Source organism: Nicotiana tomentosiformis, chromosome 2, assembly GCF_000390325.3.
Source record: "Nicotiana tomentosiformis chromosome 2, ASM39032v3, whole genome shotgun sequence".
NCBI classification, from domain to species: Eukaryota; Viridiplantae; Streptophyta; class Magnoliopsida; order Solanales; family Solanaceae; genus Nicotiana; species Nicotiana tomentosiformis.
In genome coordinates this window covers 4,278,389-4,295,899 of record NC_090813.1, presented here as the reverse complement: position 1 = coordinate 4,295,899, position 17,511 = coordinate 4,278,389, and the positions used below count along the sequence as shown (strand labels likewise).

General features: G+C 34.9%; 2 protein-coding genes across 2 annotated transcripts; one reads left to right on the top strand and one right to left on the bottom strand.

Moving 5' to 3' along the window:
- Window positions 1-7,668: 7,668 nt before the first annotated feature.
- Window positions 7,669-13,121, top strand: LOC104104807 (cycloartenol-C-24-methyltransferase-like). Its single transcript, XM_009612981.4, has 14 exons — window positions 7,669-7,836; window positions 7,936-8,027; window positions 8,396-8,462; window positions 8,894-8,967; window positions 9,075-9,159; window positions 9,296-9,351; window positions 10,290-10,344; window positions 10,573-10,620; window positions 10,704-10,787; window positions 10,904-11,020; window positions 11,098-11,181; window positions 11,511-11,636; window positions 11,810-11,907; window positions 12,652-13,121. The coding sequence occupies exons 2-14, from the start codon at window positions 7,945-7,947 to the stop codon at window positions 12,707-12,709; spliced, it is 1,035 nt and encodes a 344-aa protein (XP_009611276.1). The 5' UTR covers window positions 7,669-7,836; window positions 7,936-7,944; the 3' UTR covers window positions 12,710-13,121.
- A 664-nt stretch (window positions 13,122-13,785) lies between these two features.
- On the bottom strand, window positions 13,786-16,272 carry LOC104104809 (probable GPI-anchored adhesin-like protein PGA55). Its single transcript, XM_018773662.2, has 5 exons — window positions 16,184-16,272; window positions 15,878-16,067; window positions 14,805-15,196; window positions 14,518-14,597; window positions 13,786-13,895 (listed from the first exon to the last, which is right to left on the bottom strand). The coding sequence occupies exons 1-5, from the start codon at window positions 16,270-16,272 to the stop codon at window positions 13,786-13,788; spliced, it is 861 nt and encodes a 286-aa protein (XP_018629178.2).
- Between the last annotated feature and the right edge of the window lie 1,239 nt (window positions 16,273-17,511).

Below are 17,511 nucleotides of genomic sequence, written 5' to 3'. Positions count from 1 at the left end.
GGCGCCTCCAGTGTTTGTCCCCTAATCGGAGCTACTGGTGGCTCCTCAATTGTTGCTCTGGCAGGTGCTCTATGTGTAGCATATGCTCCTCCTCATTCTCTGCCTCTGCCTCTGCCTCGGCCCCTAGCAACAATTGCTCTGGAGGCAGCATCATCAGTAACTACAGCTCGTGTTCTCACTATCTGTGAGAGAACAGAATGACAAAAGCTTCAAACTCCGAAATCAATAAACTCGCACGATAGGAATGAAAGAAGTGAAGTTTTCCTAATAGTTTTGTAGCCTCTTGAAGATAAGTACAGACGTCTCAGAACCGATCCGCAAGACTCTACCAAACTCGCTTATGACTCGCAGCACCTATGAACCTAAAGCTCTGATACCAACTTGTCATGACCCCAATTTCCCTCCATAGGATGTCGTGATGGCACCTAGTCTCTAAGACTAGGTAAGCCTAACAATTACTGAATTAATGACAAAATTTAACCAAAACAACTATTAAACATGAAACAAAAATTTCTACATTAAGCCAACAATCTCAACATAATGTACAACATCCCAAAACCAGTAGTGCAAGTCACAAGCTCTATTGAGTTCATTAGGAAATTTCTAAGTACAATTGTTTCGGAATAGAAATAAATTGTACAAAATAAACTTTAGAATGTGACTCTGAGGCCGACGAACGCGATGATAGGTATACCTTGAAGTCTTCACAATAATATATGATCAAATATCTAATGATCAACAAACTCTAAAGTACCTCGATCTGCACAAAAATGGTGCCAAAAGCATAGCATGAGTATACCACAGCGGTACCCAGTAAGTATCAAGACTAACCTCAGTAGAGTAGTGACGAAGAACAATTAAGACACCTACTAGACATAATAACATGTACAAGTATGAATATAAAACTAGCATGGAACAATATAAAGCTAAACATAGTAAGAATGATGCTACAATACTTGCAATAAGAACTAGAATCAACAATTAACAACACGGAGCAATAGGTAATAATGCCGTAAAGCAAGTAAAATACAGTAAAAGTCTGGTGTAACCAAGTAAGGGAAAAACAGATAACAACCCAATAAACAACCGCTTTCACACAAGAATTATACAAGAATTTTCCCGAGGTACAACACCTCATAACCACAATTCGCAGGTCCCAAGTCACGAACCCTAAGCACTTGGCATCTTGTGCCCACATTAAAATTCACAACTGCAAGGAAAACTCACGTGCTATACGGACAAATCACACGTCAATACCATTAGTAACTCATATCTGCATGGACAACTAACGTGCTAAGAGAGTGACAACATCTCATATCCACACGGTCAACTCACGTGCTAGCAATAACAATACCTCATAACCACACGGATAACTCATGTTCCAATAGTACAACTCTCACACAAAAGGCAAGTAATCGAGAATACATGTAAACGATCAATAAACATCAGGATTTATCTTCTTAAACTGATATGAGTGATTTATTATGTGTATGCTTGTGCAAGTGTTCTATCACAACTCGAGTCAACAAGTAAGAGCAGAGACAACGAATGGCACATAGGAAACAACACAACAAAACGTGAAATGCATGACTCATACAAGGTAGGCACACCACTACACAAATATCATCAATAACAATGCCCCCGGGCCATCACATATCATTACCAATCATCCCCGACATAGCCCCCCTTGTCTCGCCACGTGCACAACAATAAAGTAAATGCCCACCTTGTCTCGCTACACGCGCATAATAATATTCCCTCCTTGTCTGGCCACATGCGCAAACCATATATATATATATATATATATATATATATATATATATATATATATATATATATATATATATATATATATCCCACCTTGTCATGCCACATGTGCTAATATCAATAATAACAATAGCACGGACAACTCACGTGCGAGCACCCCGACAATCCTCTCAACAGTATCACATGTGCCAAAAACATAACAACACAATATAACAACTCGCACCACATGTGCCCATATGCCACAAATTTTCCTCAAAACAATTCCAAAACCACAACCACACATAGCCCTCGGCTCAACAATACTGAGTACAACAATAATAACACGAGAGTACGGCAAGTAAAACAACACTAGAATTAAAAAACACAAAGAAATGGAAGAACGGGCTCACAATGAAAGACATGACAAGTAACAATGGTTTCAACAAGAATAAATCAACAATGAGAGAGATCTTTTGCTCTTTGTACATTGTGTTTGAGGTATAGCCGGGGCCTTGTTGCCGGCATTATCATACTACTCTTCTGTATCTATAGAGGCTCTGTATACAAAGTGTGGGTTGTATATTGGTGCTGGGAAAGTCAAACAATGTTATGTTGTGTTTGGATTACTTGTTCCACTACAGACTATGAAAAACGTGTGTGAAATTTGAGACTTTAAAATGATGAAACTAATGGTAATGGATTGGTATTGCAGACATGATCACATTTTTGTCTAATTAACAAAAATATGTATTCTCTGTATTCATAGGTGATGTGGATAGAAAGAAATCTAACAGGCTTACTCGGCCGGGTTCACTCGGTTGAGCGCTGGTCGCGCTCCCCAAGTTCGGGGCATGACAAAACCGACTCTCAAAATCCAAAATTTTTCAAAACTTTAACAACAATTCCCAAATTTCCTCTTTGATTCTCATAAATTTGATGTTAAATCTAAGATATAATCATGAAATATAGTTTGAAATTTATTAGAATCACCTATCCAATATTTGCAAATAAAAATCCCCTCTCCAAATCGCCTCCTACCGAGTCTAGGGTTCTAAAATGAGAGAAAATAAGATGAAATTCCGACTTTCCAACCTTTTATCCAGTTGCAGATATCGCAATTGGGACACTGGGTTCGTAATTGCGAAGGAAGCCTCGCAAATGCGATTACTAACAAGCCCAGGAGATGTAGCAATTTCGACACAAACCTCGCAAATACGGCTACTGACAAGCCCATGAGATGTCGCAATTGCAACACAAACCTCGCAAATACAAAGTCTGTCCTCCTCGCAAATACGACCAAATGATCGAAATTGCGAACTACCCAACTTCATCCTAATCTTCGCAAATGCGAACCAGATATCACAATTGCAATATCTGAGTTCCCTCTGTCATGTTCGCAATTGCTAAGCTTGTGCTCACAATTGCGATAACTGCAACACCAACACACCAGCAACCTGTTTCGGTTCAAAATCATTCTGATATACGTTTGAAACTCACCCGAGCCCTCGGGGCTCCAAACCAAACATCCACACGAGTCTAAAAATATCATACGAACTCGCTCGTGCGATCAAAACATAAAATAACATCTAGATCAAAACACATGAATTTCAAATGAAAACTCAAGAACCTCTAGAATCACAACCAAGAGTCTGAATCCTATCAACCAAACTCCGAATGACACCAAATTTTGCAGAGAAGTTCCAAATAGCAAAACGAACCTATTCCAAGTCCCAAAATTAAATTTTGAACCCGATAGCCAAAAAGTAAACCTACGGTCAAACTTTAGAAATCTTCTAAACCTCAAATTGCCAACTTTCAGCAAAATAACACAAATCAACCTACGGACCTCCGAATTCAATTATGGGGATATGCCCAAGTTCAAATTTTAAAATGAAAATCACGTATCCAAATTAATCTCAAAACATCCGAAGATCAAATCCGACCACACATGCGAGTCATAATACACAATATGAAGCCAATCAAGACCTCGAAACACTGAATGGAACGATAAAGCTCAAAATGACCGGTCGGGTCGTTATAACTTTTTCATGATGTTTATGGTTGGTAAAATTGGAATAGGGTAGGAATGATTGTTAGTCGGTACGTTATAATATTTAGACATTTTGGATATGTACTTTCGATTGCCCATTTCTTAAAATTTTATATCAATACCATACTTAATTAAATTAGATATGGTTCAATTTTTCTCATTTCGATTTTGATTTATTCGGTTCGGTAACTTCGATTTGTTCGGCCTAATTACTAACTAGTGCATAAAGTCATAGATTAAAATATTTTTAATTTTATATATATATATATATATATATATATATATAGGCTCGCTTAATTATTGATAAAGTTTTTGTCTAAAACCAGTAAGTATCAACCCATAGAGAGAGAAAAAAAATACATAAAAGATCAAGTTTGATCGTTGAAAATGTCTTGTTACTTGCTTAGAGTTATTGATGAACTTAGAGAATACAACAAGAACTAATCCAATACAACAACAATACACGAGTAATAAAATACCCTAAAATCATAAAAATACTACGTTAAACTGCTTGGCAACTTGGAGAGTAAGACTCAGAATCTGCAACCTATCTTGTACCTCCATTTTCACTACTAGCCTAATAATGAATGCCAAAGACAATGGCAATCCACAAGCCAAGAAACTCTGCATAGTGATCTCATAAATGGGCGCGGATCGAGTCATATAAATTAGTCAAGCTCTCAAACCGAGCTGAACAAGGCGAATAGTAGCAAATACCTTGCTCAAACATATATTCTATTGAGCATTTTCTCAAGCACATCACATACACAGATCGCATTTTCTTGTCTCTTTTATTTTTCTTACTTTTATTTCTGATATTATTATCTTTTAGCTTAATTACTTAATACGTTATCAGCACAACTTGCTTATCTTCTTAAACAAGAAACGATGGTAGGTTCTTCTGAATTAACTTCCATATCTTGACATTCTCGTACACTTTTGGCCACATGGCAACTCTCTGTTAATCTTTCTTCATGTATAATGGTAAGAGTCTCTATGCATTTATACTGGTCCACAAATATCTAGTTTTTATGGGAGAAATTCAAAAATAGCCAGATTTACAAGTGGTTATTCAAAAATAGCAACACTTTCAAAAGTAATCGAAATTTAGCCATTTTTCATGTAAAGATAAATCTGAACGAAAACACTGTTCAAAATTCAAAAAATACTCCAGCATAAGTATACTGGAACTCCAGCATATTATACTGGAGTTCCAGCATAAGTATACTGGAACTCCAGCATAATATATGGAGTTCCAGCAAAGTATACCGGTGCAGTATAATATGCTGGAAGTTCATACACAGGTGCTCGAATCTCCAGTATATTATGCTGGAACTTTCTGCGTGTTGGAGTTCCAGCATAATATGCTGGAAGTTCATACACATGTGCACCGAACTCCAGTATATTATGTTGGACCGGTCTCTGTTACAACAAAATAGTGGCTATTTTTCAATGACTTGGTAAATGCTGGCTATTTTTGAATGACCAGTCTGAAAACTGACTAGCCCGTGCTATTTTTACAGTTTTTATGATTCCGCTAAGAAATTATTTTTGGTGGACTTCTCTCTCCAAAAATTATAAGAAAAAGTTGACATGTATTTGATACGGTGTTTATCACTTACAAGCAATAAATCATTCCTTTAATATCCAGTTTAGTATATCGGGATATGTGTTCAAAATCCATAACAATTCAAGTAATGATTTAATACAAATTATGAAGTACTAAAATTAACCTATATACTCCTATTACACTTCGGTAATTAGACAGCGTATCGTGTCATTATTTGCATTCGTCATATAATATTTTTCCTATGCCACTTTATTTCTGCTTAGATACTAATTAAAAAGGTCAAATACATCGGCAGCCTTTAAATTTGTCCTCACTTTTTACTTAAACACTCTATTTTAAATCTGTTTCATTTGAACACTCCCACCATAAATGTGTCATTTAAACACAACTAGATGATGTAGCATAGTGCGTGTATTACACTATTTTATTTAATATTCTGAAGCATATAAAGGTTCCCACTAAATTTATTAAATATAGCTTCAACAACTCCTTATATGGATCAAGGCAATCATGCCATATATAATTTATTTTGTATGTAATTGGTGAACTTATATATCTTGCTAGAATATGAGTATACTTATATACAAGTGAGAATTTAAATTATTCTGAAGCATATAAAGGTTCCACTAAATTTATTAAATATAACTTCAACAATTCCTTATATGGATCAAGGCAATTGCCATATTTAGTAGGCGTTTGGACATAAGAATTGTAAAATTCGAAAAGATGGTAAAAATAAATTTCAAGTGAAAATGGTATTTGAAATTTAGAGTTGTGTTTTGACATAAATTTCAATTTGGGTTGTTTTTAAAGTTTTGTGAGTAATTTGAGTGAAAATTTTGAAAAACAGCTTTTTGCAATTTTTCAAATTTTCGAAAATTTCCAAAATGTATCTTCAAGTGAAAATTGAAAATTTTATGAACAAACGCTGATTTCGAAAAAAAGAAAAAAAAATTTTGGAAAAATCTTCCATCAAATTTTATGTCCAAACGGGCTCATAATTTATTTTGTATGTAATTGGTGAACTTATGTATCTTGCTAGAAGCCTAGAACATGAGTATACTTATATACAAGTGAGATATAGTTTCTCATATGTTGAAAAAATGCAATTAGTAGTATATTGCAAAAGGGAACCATTAATACAGATTTATTTATCCTAACAAATATTGTCAAGGTTTTATTGGTTATAGAAATGCAGGGCATTACATGAAGTTTATTCTTCAAATAATCTATTTGCATGTAAGGGTACTGTTATATTCTGATATTCTACAAGTCATTTAATTATAGATACTTATCCAAGTCATACCAAGATACTACCAGTTTAAAGATTCAGCTGAAAGAAGGATATATCGAATGAGACATATAAAGCACATTTCACTAACGTTCTTTCTTAAATGCATGATCTTCAACAGAGTGATGAAATTAGTATTCAATAAATTTGTTCATGTGATAATTTGGCTGATATGTTTACTAAGGCATTGCCAACCTCAACGTTTGAGAAATTAAAATACAAGATTAAAATGCATCGTCTCCGAGAAATAAAATGATATTTTTATCAGGAGAAGGAAAATACGTGTTATACTCTTTTTTTCTTAGCTAAGGTTTTATCTCACTGGATTTTTCTGGTAAGGTTTTTAACGAGGCAGCAAGCAATGCGTATTATCAAATATGTATACTCTTTTTTCTTCACTACGATTTTTTCCTACAAAGTTTTTTTCCTAGTAAATTTTTAACGAGGCACATTATCTATGGACATCCAAGGAGAGTGTTATATAATATTAGATTATGGTGGATGTCCAGAACTCCTAAAGGAATAATAACCACTAGTCTTCTTTATTATTTTCATAACTTTCACTACTCCAATACTTATGATTGTAACTCTCATACCTCCATAACCTCCCTCGTGATCTTCCTCCGTGATGTCAAATGCTTAATGTTATGTTTATGACATTCTTTCGTATACATTTATGTAATACTAAAAATAATTGATGAGAAGTGAAATTAAATACACTTAAAAATAATTCATCTTTGATTTTTTAGCTTAATTTCTTAACACAACTTTCAAATATTTGAACAAACACAAGCGGCACATCAGGATGCAATTTTATGGTACTCTATAATTTTAATCATGTGAATTACTTCTATTTCTGTAGTTTCAAACTAGTTGACAATTTCTAAAAGTTCAATCACTCAAGCTCACTTAACATTAAAAACTATCTACTTTTTTTTTCTTTCCAAAATTTGGAAATTGGTAATCTCAGCGACCGGTCCATTGAGTTTGAACTTGACTGTTCACCTCTGTGGAAAAAGCCCCAAAAGATCCCCTTTTCCTCCCTAATTGTGGAAGAGACTCTAAAGCCCGAAATTATGTTGACTACCAAGCCCAAGTCAACGGGTCTCTTGCTTATATATTGTGCCCGGGAAATGAGAGACTCATTTCAGCTGCTTTCCCAATTATTTTAATCTTATTGTAATATCTTTATGCTAACTTTTATTCTAACTCAGAATCTTGAAGTTGCTTTGTTTTGTGTATGTAATTCTGAAGATGGATATTTTTTTGTGTGTGTAGGAACGACAGATGTCAAAAACTGGAACATTTGATCTGGCTTCTGGGGTTGGTGGCAAAATTGAGAAGAAAGAAGTACTTTCAGCTTTTGAAAAGTAAAATTTCATTCCAGATCATACTTTTTGTAGCTTCAAATTTAATGTTGATTCTTAAATTTCAACCACTCACTGCTTATTTAGTGCTGAAAATGGTTTTATTCCATCGCATCTTGTCCAGTTAAGTACTTAAATAGATATGCCTATTGTTGCATTTCCTTTATTTCAAACTTTCTTATAGTATTTTGTATGATCAGTTTTATTAATTGTTCAAAGAGAAAAGTTAATGCACAATCTTTACTGATATTATCCTGGGCCTGAATAGCTGTTCTTTATATTTTATTTTGCAACTCAATTCTCCTATGATTTTAATAGGGTTACTGTATTTTCTTTTTCCACATGTAATAAAGGATTATTAATTACTTTAGGTACAAAAAATATCATGCCTGTGATGGAGAAGCTGAGGAAGAGAGGAAAGCCAACTACATTGATATGGTAAGATTTGAGAAGATATAATCAAATAGTTAAAGAACTAACAAGCAGTGGCGGAGCCAAAAAAATTTAACAAGGGTATTAAAACTATAAGAATATCACACGTGAAATTTTGAACCCCCTTTACCACTATTCTAGAATCTTTCTGTATGTCAAGGTTATTCAGCGATCCATATCTATATGCAAAAAGATTCATTTAGCCCACTTACACGGCATAATTTCGGACAAATGGAATTCAGTTGACCCCCCTCACGTCCATCTAGCTCCGTCCCAGATAACAAGGTAGTGATCTACCTTCGCCCTTTGGTGGTAGGATTTTGATATTCTATTGATAGTTTAAGCATGCCTATCCCATTTGTGACTTTTCTATAGGACTTCAATTATCCAGAAACTCAGTAGTTAATTAATCCATAATAAATGTTCTTTGTTTACAGGTTAACAAATATTATGATTTAGCAACAAGCTTTTATGAGTATGGTTGGGGTGAATCTTTCCATTTTGCTCCTAGGTAGTTACTCCACCGGTGTATTGTTCTCTTCTTTCACTTTTGGTTGGAAATCCGTGATAATTAGCAAAAGAGGACTAGTAATTATTATAGCTTCCTTGTTATAACAGATGGAAAGGGGAATCACTTCGAGAAAGTATCAGACGACACGAACACTTTCTTGCTCTGCAATTAGGGCTAAAGCAAGGACAAAAGGTCTACTTCATCGTATTATGGATGTGTTCTTTTTCTGCTACTCTCTCCTTTTCTCGTGTTGGTTTTGGTTCAAGTTGGTCAGTCAGGTCTCATTTAGCAAGTGGAACATGAAAAGAATTCCTTGTTTCATTGACAGGTTTTGGATGTTGGATGTGGAATTGGTGGCCCTTTAAGAGAAATTGCCAGATTTAGGTAAAAGTCAGCTCTGTATTTCATAGCGGCTATTAGAGTAGTATGAATTACGATTGCTCAAGCATGTGTCTTTATCTGAAAATCTAGTCATACTCTTCAGCGGAGAATGTTTTTATATATATCTTGGCAGCTTGAAATCGTTTTTAATTTGTATCCCATCTGTTCATCCTTTGTTAGTATTTGTTGTTTGCTTAAATTTTAATTGTCCAAGTTGTGATGTAGTAGAGCTGAATCTCTGATTCCTCGTAGCATCCGCGCAATGGAAGATTATAGGAGCATGTAATATCTATTTACCGTTTGTTGTTATCCATTTGGCTGCTATTTCAAAGACATACCTAATTCAAGAGTTATTTATTATTTAGTTGGCTTCACCTGGATGTGCAAATTAAAAGGAGAAAAAAAGCTGAATATTCATGTACTGTTTAATAGCTTCAGGTAGACACTTCAATCACCAATCAATTATCACCATATCTTATGTAGTCTATCTCTCATTGTACCAAAGGAAAGATATTATTCTTTTATGTTCCAATTTTGTGTTAGCTAAATGATTATGTTGGATCAAATCTAACATACTACCGACTGGAATTCACTAAATAATTTTGATGCTTAAAATTCAAAGATTGAACTCCTCCCATAACACTTACGTTGATATGGGATCTTTTAACCATTATTTGGCATGGAGGATTCTTTGTTGATGGTACTCGATATCAGATCCTGCTTAGTTTTTTCAAAAAGATTTGAGGACTAATAGTCCTGCCTCCTAGCTACGTGCTGCAGGAAATGCTCTAGCTAGTAGGGAAGAGCTCTTTTCTTTCTCGTTTACTTGCCGTTGAGGCTAAAATAGATCTACAATACAAAGTGTTCTTATTATTATTATTTTTAACTGTTGTAAGTTTGTCCATTTCCACACTGCTATCTGATATTATTACCTTTTATAGTGGTACATATGTTACTGGAATCAACAACAATGAATATCAAGTAACACGAGGAAAAGTAAGTACTTTGTGTGTATGCGTGTGTGCTCAGCTTTATGTTTTTATTTTTTTATTTTTTATTTGGGGGAGTGGGGTGGGTGAAAAGAATTTAGGGATATTCCATCCACCGAAATACTGTGCCAAAAGTCACTTGCACGTCGATATAATCTTTTTTGTCCTTTCTCATTTATTAGGATCTTAGTTGTGCTTGAGCTGGAGTTCAATTATTGTATTGGTTGCTTTGCAGGAACTGAACCTTATTGCAGGAGTTGACAACACCTGCAATTATGTGACGGTAATGTGACTTTTTTTGAATTTTATTCTACCATCAAAGAGTAGTATTTTTTCTTCTCATCGCACTCTTTCTAAAAATTGTAGGCCGACTTCATGAGTATGCCATTTGCTGACGACAGTTTTGATGGAATTTTTGCCATAGAAGCTACATGTCATGCCCCAGATGTGGTAAGCACTTGCAGAACATTTACTGGCTTTTTGGTGAATTTACTCTGGATCTCTCTAATTCACTTGAATATTGAATCTATAATTGATTGTTTTCACAACATGTTGTGGATGACTAGTTTGATTGCTACAAGGAAATATTCAGAGTGTTGAAGCCTGGCCAGTGCTTTGCTAATTATGAATGGTGTATCACTGATTTCTTTGATCCTAATAATGCAAATCACCAGAGGATCAAGGTATTGAATCTTCTTATACTCAATTTTTTTAGCTCTTTATTGTGCTGCTAACTCCATACATAGATCATATAAAACAGCGTGAGGTGGAGCTTGGTAATGGACTTCCTGACATCAGATCGATGGGACAGTGCATTAAAGCTCTGAAACAAGCAGGTTTTGAGGTGAGCTTCTTATCTTGTGAACCTCTATTTTTAACAGTACTTAAAAGTTAAAACCTTTATTATTTTATTCTATGATCAGATAGCACATTTTTTCTAGTTGTTAAACCATAACATAAGCTTTGCTTCAACTCATTCCCTTGAAACATCTTAACATATCCCACTTACCTGGGTAATATTAGCGTCCTCTTATCCAAAACTTTGTTCTTCCTTGTCAGACTTCTTGTTTACAGTTGCTATCTTATTCATAACATGACAGGGGAAATAATGAATAGCATGAATTTGATGTGTTTTAACATCTTCTTTGTTGGTATTTCCACTTCATGCAAAAGATTATTTGGGACAAGGATATTGCTATCGACTCTCCTCTCCCTTGGTATTTGCCTCTGGACAAAAGTCATTTCTCCTTAAGCAATGTACGCGTGACAGTTTTTGGACGCTTTTTCACCAGAAATATGGTAAGATCACAAGTTTTTGATTTTATGAATGTTGTTTTCCAATTATGATTTCTTATTTAAAAGATTTTGCTACATTATTTTCATCTCTTTAGCTCATTAATGGTTAACCCTTGACTTTAAGGAAATGTAATGTCGTCAAATTATTGAACTTACCTGGATTTATTTCTGTTTAGGTCAAGATATTAGAGCGAGTCGGCCTTGCCCCTGAAGGAAGCCAAAAGGTTCAAGCCATCCTGGAGCAAGCTGCAGATGCACTTGTTGAAGGTGGAAAGTAAGTGAGACCTGCTTGCTTTCTTTAACTCTGTTTTCATCTTATTTATCAAATAGAAGAAATTGAACACTCTAGAATTTTTTTTTAAAATTGAAAATATCATTTACTGAATGGATAGATTGATCAATGGTAGGACAACTAGACCTTTGACGACCTAAAATAAATGTCTCCAATAGAATGGAAATTAAGTAGAGGCTGCATGGAAAAATGCTTTGCAATACTGCAGTTTATGAGTAATTCTTTGACATGCAATGACTTGTTTCCTTGCACTTTATCTGAAAATCTGGCCAAGCACCCTACAATATCCCAGATAGATGCTGAAGCTAAATTAGTCCTTTTGACAACTTATTTGGGTTAAGGATAAACTTGTATCCAATATAAGCTAATTGATATCCAGTTTGGTGCAATTTTTGACAATGAATTATATAATTAAGTTAGCTTATATAAATGATAATATACAAACTAGTTCAGCAGTGTCTTTCACTTGTAGATCATTGGCCTTGATAAAATTCAGATAACTAATTCTGTCAAGCTACTGCACAGTCTATAAGTTATTCACGCGTTTTGCCCTAGTGATCACTTCTCTTATTTGTTAGACATGAATAATGCCAACTGTGATGTAGGTTGTAGAACTGAATCTATAGTGAGGTAATCAACATTAAATCTGGTTGCAGTTTGTAAATGCGTATTTCTTTAAAATGTTGCTCTCAATAGTAATCCTTTCAACAATTTGGGTTGATGCAGGGAAGGCATTTTCACTCCAATGTATTTCTTCTTGGCGAGGAAGCCTTCTGCCAACTGATCTATTAAGCTAATTCTTCCTCAATACAATAAAGGTTACACATATAATGTTCAGCGAATTGGTATATTTTGAGTCTGTGAACTGGCTTTTCAATTTGCTTCCCCACCCCCCCCCCCCCCCACCCCTTTAACTCTGTTATTTCTCACTTTTTTGGACGGGTGGATGAGGGGTTGGCGCGGGGCAGTCAATAAACAAAAAGAAATGGAAGTAAAGATCCTTGAGGAAGCAAGTTCAGTCATATGACAGATCATATAGAGTATATATTTTTTCCTTTTCTGGGTTTGAGAACATGAGCTGCTTTTGAGTTTTTAATTTAGAATGCTGGAGTTCCACGAGTGTATGGAATTATGGAAGACAACAAAGAACGACATGTGTTTGCTTGTGTTTCAAGGATAGAAGTTATTTTCTTGCATGTGCACGATCTGATCAGACGAACCTCATCCTAATTAGTGGAAGAGTTTTTATTTTACTAGTACGAAATGAGCGCATTTATTCTTTACAAATAAAATAGACCCCAACATTTATCCTTAAGATACGCTTCTTATAGATAACATATGGAAACGAATATTACCCCTTCACATCTTGAATCAATGCGAAGAAAGATCACCTTATTAGTTAAAACTTTCAGCAAGTTATCAATGCTTTTGTAGGCAAGCTTTAGAACCAAATGAACCCAGATCTGGCAACAAACTCACGGACAAAATGAAAATCAACTGCCAAATGGTCCTAGATAACAAATGATTTTGACATCTCTTCCGGAATTGTAAAGAAAACAATCCCCACACAGCATCAAAAAGAAATATTGTTTCATTAATAATATATATAAAGAGAGAGGGCCATTTCTCCGACATGTCAAAGGGCCATTTCTCTTACCAGGGTGTCAGAGATACAAAACAACTCTACTTTTGCGTGGATAAGTTTGGTAATAATGTGCATACCTGGTTCAAGAAAGCTGGGGATCTAAACTTCGTCTCATTAATATAATCATTTGAGTGGTTTTGTATATTTTGCACCCTTCCTTGTAGATAAACTGATTACTCAAGATGAATAAGTAACTTGCAATTAAAAAACCTTTTTCAGAGCTGTCTACTTTGCTTGTTATCTGCAGCAAAAGTGAAAGAAAAACTCAAAAGGTTGCAAACAAGTGGAGAGGGTTTTGTCACCATAACAAGTCCGCTGAAATTCCCTACAACGATAATGCAACAAAACCTTCATCAAGAAAAATAAACGTGCCGATACACTTCCGGTGCTAGTGATTTACTATTGAGAAGGGAATGGAAAAGAAGTAACAACTCGAGTTTAATAACCCCCCCCCCCCCCCAAATTTCCTTTACAAAAACTTTTAAATATTTAAATAAATTTAAATTCCTCTGAGTTGTGAGAGTCACAGAGAATAACAATATTAGTGAAGAATTTCAAATATTTCGGACCGTCCTAGAATGAACGTATATAAACTGAGACATATTCTTTAGTGCAAATCCATTCTTCGTCCTAATGACACAAGGCTAAAATTTAACTCCAATTATGTTTAAATAAAAACTGGTCGCAAAACGAATAGAAAATAACTTCAAAGAAATTAATCATTTGATTTTAAGGTGGATAATCTAAAGAATAAGATATTTTGCTGAATATTCTAAGGAATAAAATGCTCCTTCGGGAAAAGAGCTCTATCTTTACAGTCCCAAAAAGAAAGAAAACCCCGAAAAAAGAACCACCAACACAATAGTAGCAATGGATAGTTTCATTTTCAACGTATAATTAATAATTAGTTTTTTAAAAAAGTTAATGTATCCAGCATCATTGCTTACTTGGTGAAATAGCAACGTAAATATAGGGATCTGAGCGACCTCCTTCCCCTGACCTCTTCACCTTTCCTTGCTTCAGCAACCTGCATTTTGAATCAATCCCTCATAAATCTAATATCAGTAGCAGGTTATATCCATTTAACCCTTCATTCCAAACTTTATATTTTGGAAAGTTTAAAAGTATTTCATGTCACTCTACTAATAGTAATGTTACAACTTTTCCTATCTTTGAGATTTTGAATTCATTTAACTATATAAAATTTGATACGAGAGAAAGGAGGGTGGTTCACATTCTTAAGGCTTTGCTAGTATCAGGGCTATTGCCGATCAGCTGGCGAATCCTAACTTCAGAAGCGGATTCGTGAGACAAGACCCTGAGGATGGCTTCAGCTCGGCGGCGTATGTAAGCCGGTGCAATATTCGGCTTGAACTCGTTAGCCAACAATCTGTCTCTCTTCCCCCGACCCATTCTATCCCGCGAAGTGGAGATGCCGTAGGAGACAGAGTCAATGGACACACACGACGAAGATGAAGCTGTTATTTTACTCGCATCAGAATCTGAGGCCGAAACCTTAGTGGACCTGCAGAACTTTGTCAGAGAAGTGGACACTTCTGACTTGCTTGAGCTAATTTTCCGGCAATTGGAAATACAGAAGCTCTTCGATCGTCGCTGTCTCACCACCTGCGAAAATACGCCGATGTACATTCAAAATAAAAAAAATCTGATAACTATATTTAGATTGAAATTTTAAAGAGAAGAAAACTTAACACGAAACTAGATTGTAAACTCTTCTACAAGGTAAACAAGAGTTGATAAAACGAATTCAGAATTCGAATAATCATTAATCTCATAAACGTTAAAACTCGGAAAATCAAATAGACTCGGAGAAAACGGAATCGCATTAAGCATCATATAATTCAAATCCCAAAACTCAGAAACAGAGCAAGGTAAACTGGAAGAACGAAATTCAAAATCAGAAGTCATATGATGTATAACGAAACTCAATAATCTTTAGCGTTACTGAAATCATTTGCGAATAGATCATATGAATATTATATTCATCTTCTAATCGAAAACGCAAATCTGACAGATTAATTTATCAGAAACTGCAACTGAACTCATAAAAATTCTACAATCAAACAAAGCTCGTAATCACGTTTTACTTCACGCTATAAGAGTTCCACAGAGATAATATCACAGTGAGTTATAAAGAGGTAAGCAGTTCTCGATCTAGAATAAACCTCGATCTTCTCCAATGATCTTTCGAGTAGCTTATATAAGAGGTATAGCATAATCAAAACTGGAATTCAACAAAACAAAAGCATAACAGCAGTGAAATACTAACTACATTAAATCATTCACCTTAAGCTTCATTATAATCTCACGAAATGTGGCAATCATCTTCGTACGACGAGATTGTGATTTATCCTCCGTGAACGAGCCATCAACAGCGGTCACAATCGACGAATCCGAGGATTTGCTTTTCGAATTCGAAGCCGAAGTTGAATTACTCAGCGCTACCTTGTGCGAAATCTCAGCTGCGTTATTGCTTCTGAAATACTCAGAGAAACACAAACTTATCAGTGATCAGAAACTCTAACTGAAAATGTTAAACGCAAATGAAATTTGAATTGAATTGTGAATTGAGTCTCGATTAATCGGTCTTACTTTGGAAGAGGAGATGGAGTTATGGATGAGAGAAGGAGAAGAGCAGAAGCAACTTCACGTTCACCTCTACTGGGAAATGCTTCTTTCATTGTTCCTTCCAGAACGTTGTTTTTGTTTTCTCTGTTTCTTTTTTTGAAAATGGCGCGATGATATGGGAATATTTGAATTTTGTCTAAAGCTTTCGGAGCTATATGAATATGAGTGAGCTTTTGCAGTACCAGATATTTGGATCCGAGATTGTTACTCAATTTGGGTTAGGCCCAATAAAGTTACTCGATTACGCCCATGAACCTGTTTTTGGGCCAAGAACATAATCACACATAGGGTGAAGTACACAAATAGCCTCAAAATGGATGGTCTTAAATCTTTTTTTTGGGGGGGGGGGGGGGGGGGGGGTTAGAAATAGCCTAATTTATAACTGCTAATTAAAAAATAATCATAATTCGAATCTTAATTCAAATCTGAAGTTCTTTTATCTTTCAAATGTAACTTCAGAAATTCAAATCTTATGTTCCTTTATTGAATGCAACTTCAAATATTCGAATCTTAAGTAATTCACTCTATTGAATGCAACTTTAGATTTCGAATCCTAAATTCTGACACATAAACTCATTTTTCGATTTTTAACAATTCAATACACGATTCAATGCCCAAATCTACTTTAAATGAGCTCAAATTTGAAACATAACTTTCAAATATCATAAATAACAAATCTCGATCATAAAATTATCAAAACAACAATAAATTTAGCAAACCCATTTTGCAACTAAAAAGAAGAAGAAAACAAAATTAAGAAAAAGAGAAAAATGCATGTTTCTGAAGTTATCTAAAAATTGGGTATCAGTTAAACTTTTTCTAAAAAGTGGATATAAATTCAACGGATAACGCAAATTTGGGTGCCACATAAAAATTTTGCCTTTCACTATGCTTGTTGGGCCCGGGCACATCCCGGGCTAATTGTAACTAGTATATATACGTATTATACATTAGTATGCTATTTTTAATTTAAATTGTTGGGTATGCGGCAATTTAGGTTAATTCTTCTTTTCTTTTTGTTAAGGTCCCGGCAAGAATGCGGTGTGTTTTAAAACAAGTCTTTTAGTTTGAAAAAGCTACTTTTATAAGGAAAAATTTAGAAGCAATTCCATTTTGAAGAACTTTCAACAAGTTCTGTTATTCCCGCACGAGTAAAAGAATAAAATAAATACTCCTATTTGGTTTGGACCAAGTTTGACGCCAATACATGTAACCCGTGGAGCTATAAACTAATGAAAAAACTATTGTTGAATAAAATAAAATTCATAAGGCATCTTCGGGGTGATATGATT

Bases quoted from the DNA above. Each gene is read 5' to 3' on its own strand.
- LOC104104807 (XM_009612981.4), top strand. From the start codon at position 7,945: ATGTCAAAAACTGGAACATTTGATCTGGCTTCTGGGGTTGGTGGCAAA. The intron at 10,345-10,572 runs GTAAGTACTTTG...GTTGCTTTGCAG, and splicing joins ATCAAGTAACACGAGGAAAA to GAACTGAACCTTATTGCAGG. The intron at 11,637-11,809 runs GTAAGATCACAA...ATTTCTGTTTAG, and splicing joins GCTTTTTCACCAGAAATATG to GTCAAGATATTAGAGCGAGT.
- LOC104104809 (XM_018773662.2), bottom strand. From the start codon at position 16,272: ATGAAAGAAGCATTTCCCAGTAGAGGTGAACGTGAAGTTGCTTCTGCT. The intron at 16,068-16,183 runs GTAAGACCGATT...TGAGTATTTCAG, and splicing joins ACTCCATCTCCTCTTCCAAA to AAGCAATAACGCAGCTGAGA. The intron at 13,896-14,517 runs GTAAGCAATGAT...TTATCGTTGTAG, and splicing joins TTACGTTGCTATTTCACCAA to GGAATTTCAGCGGACTTGTT.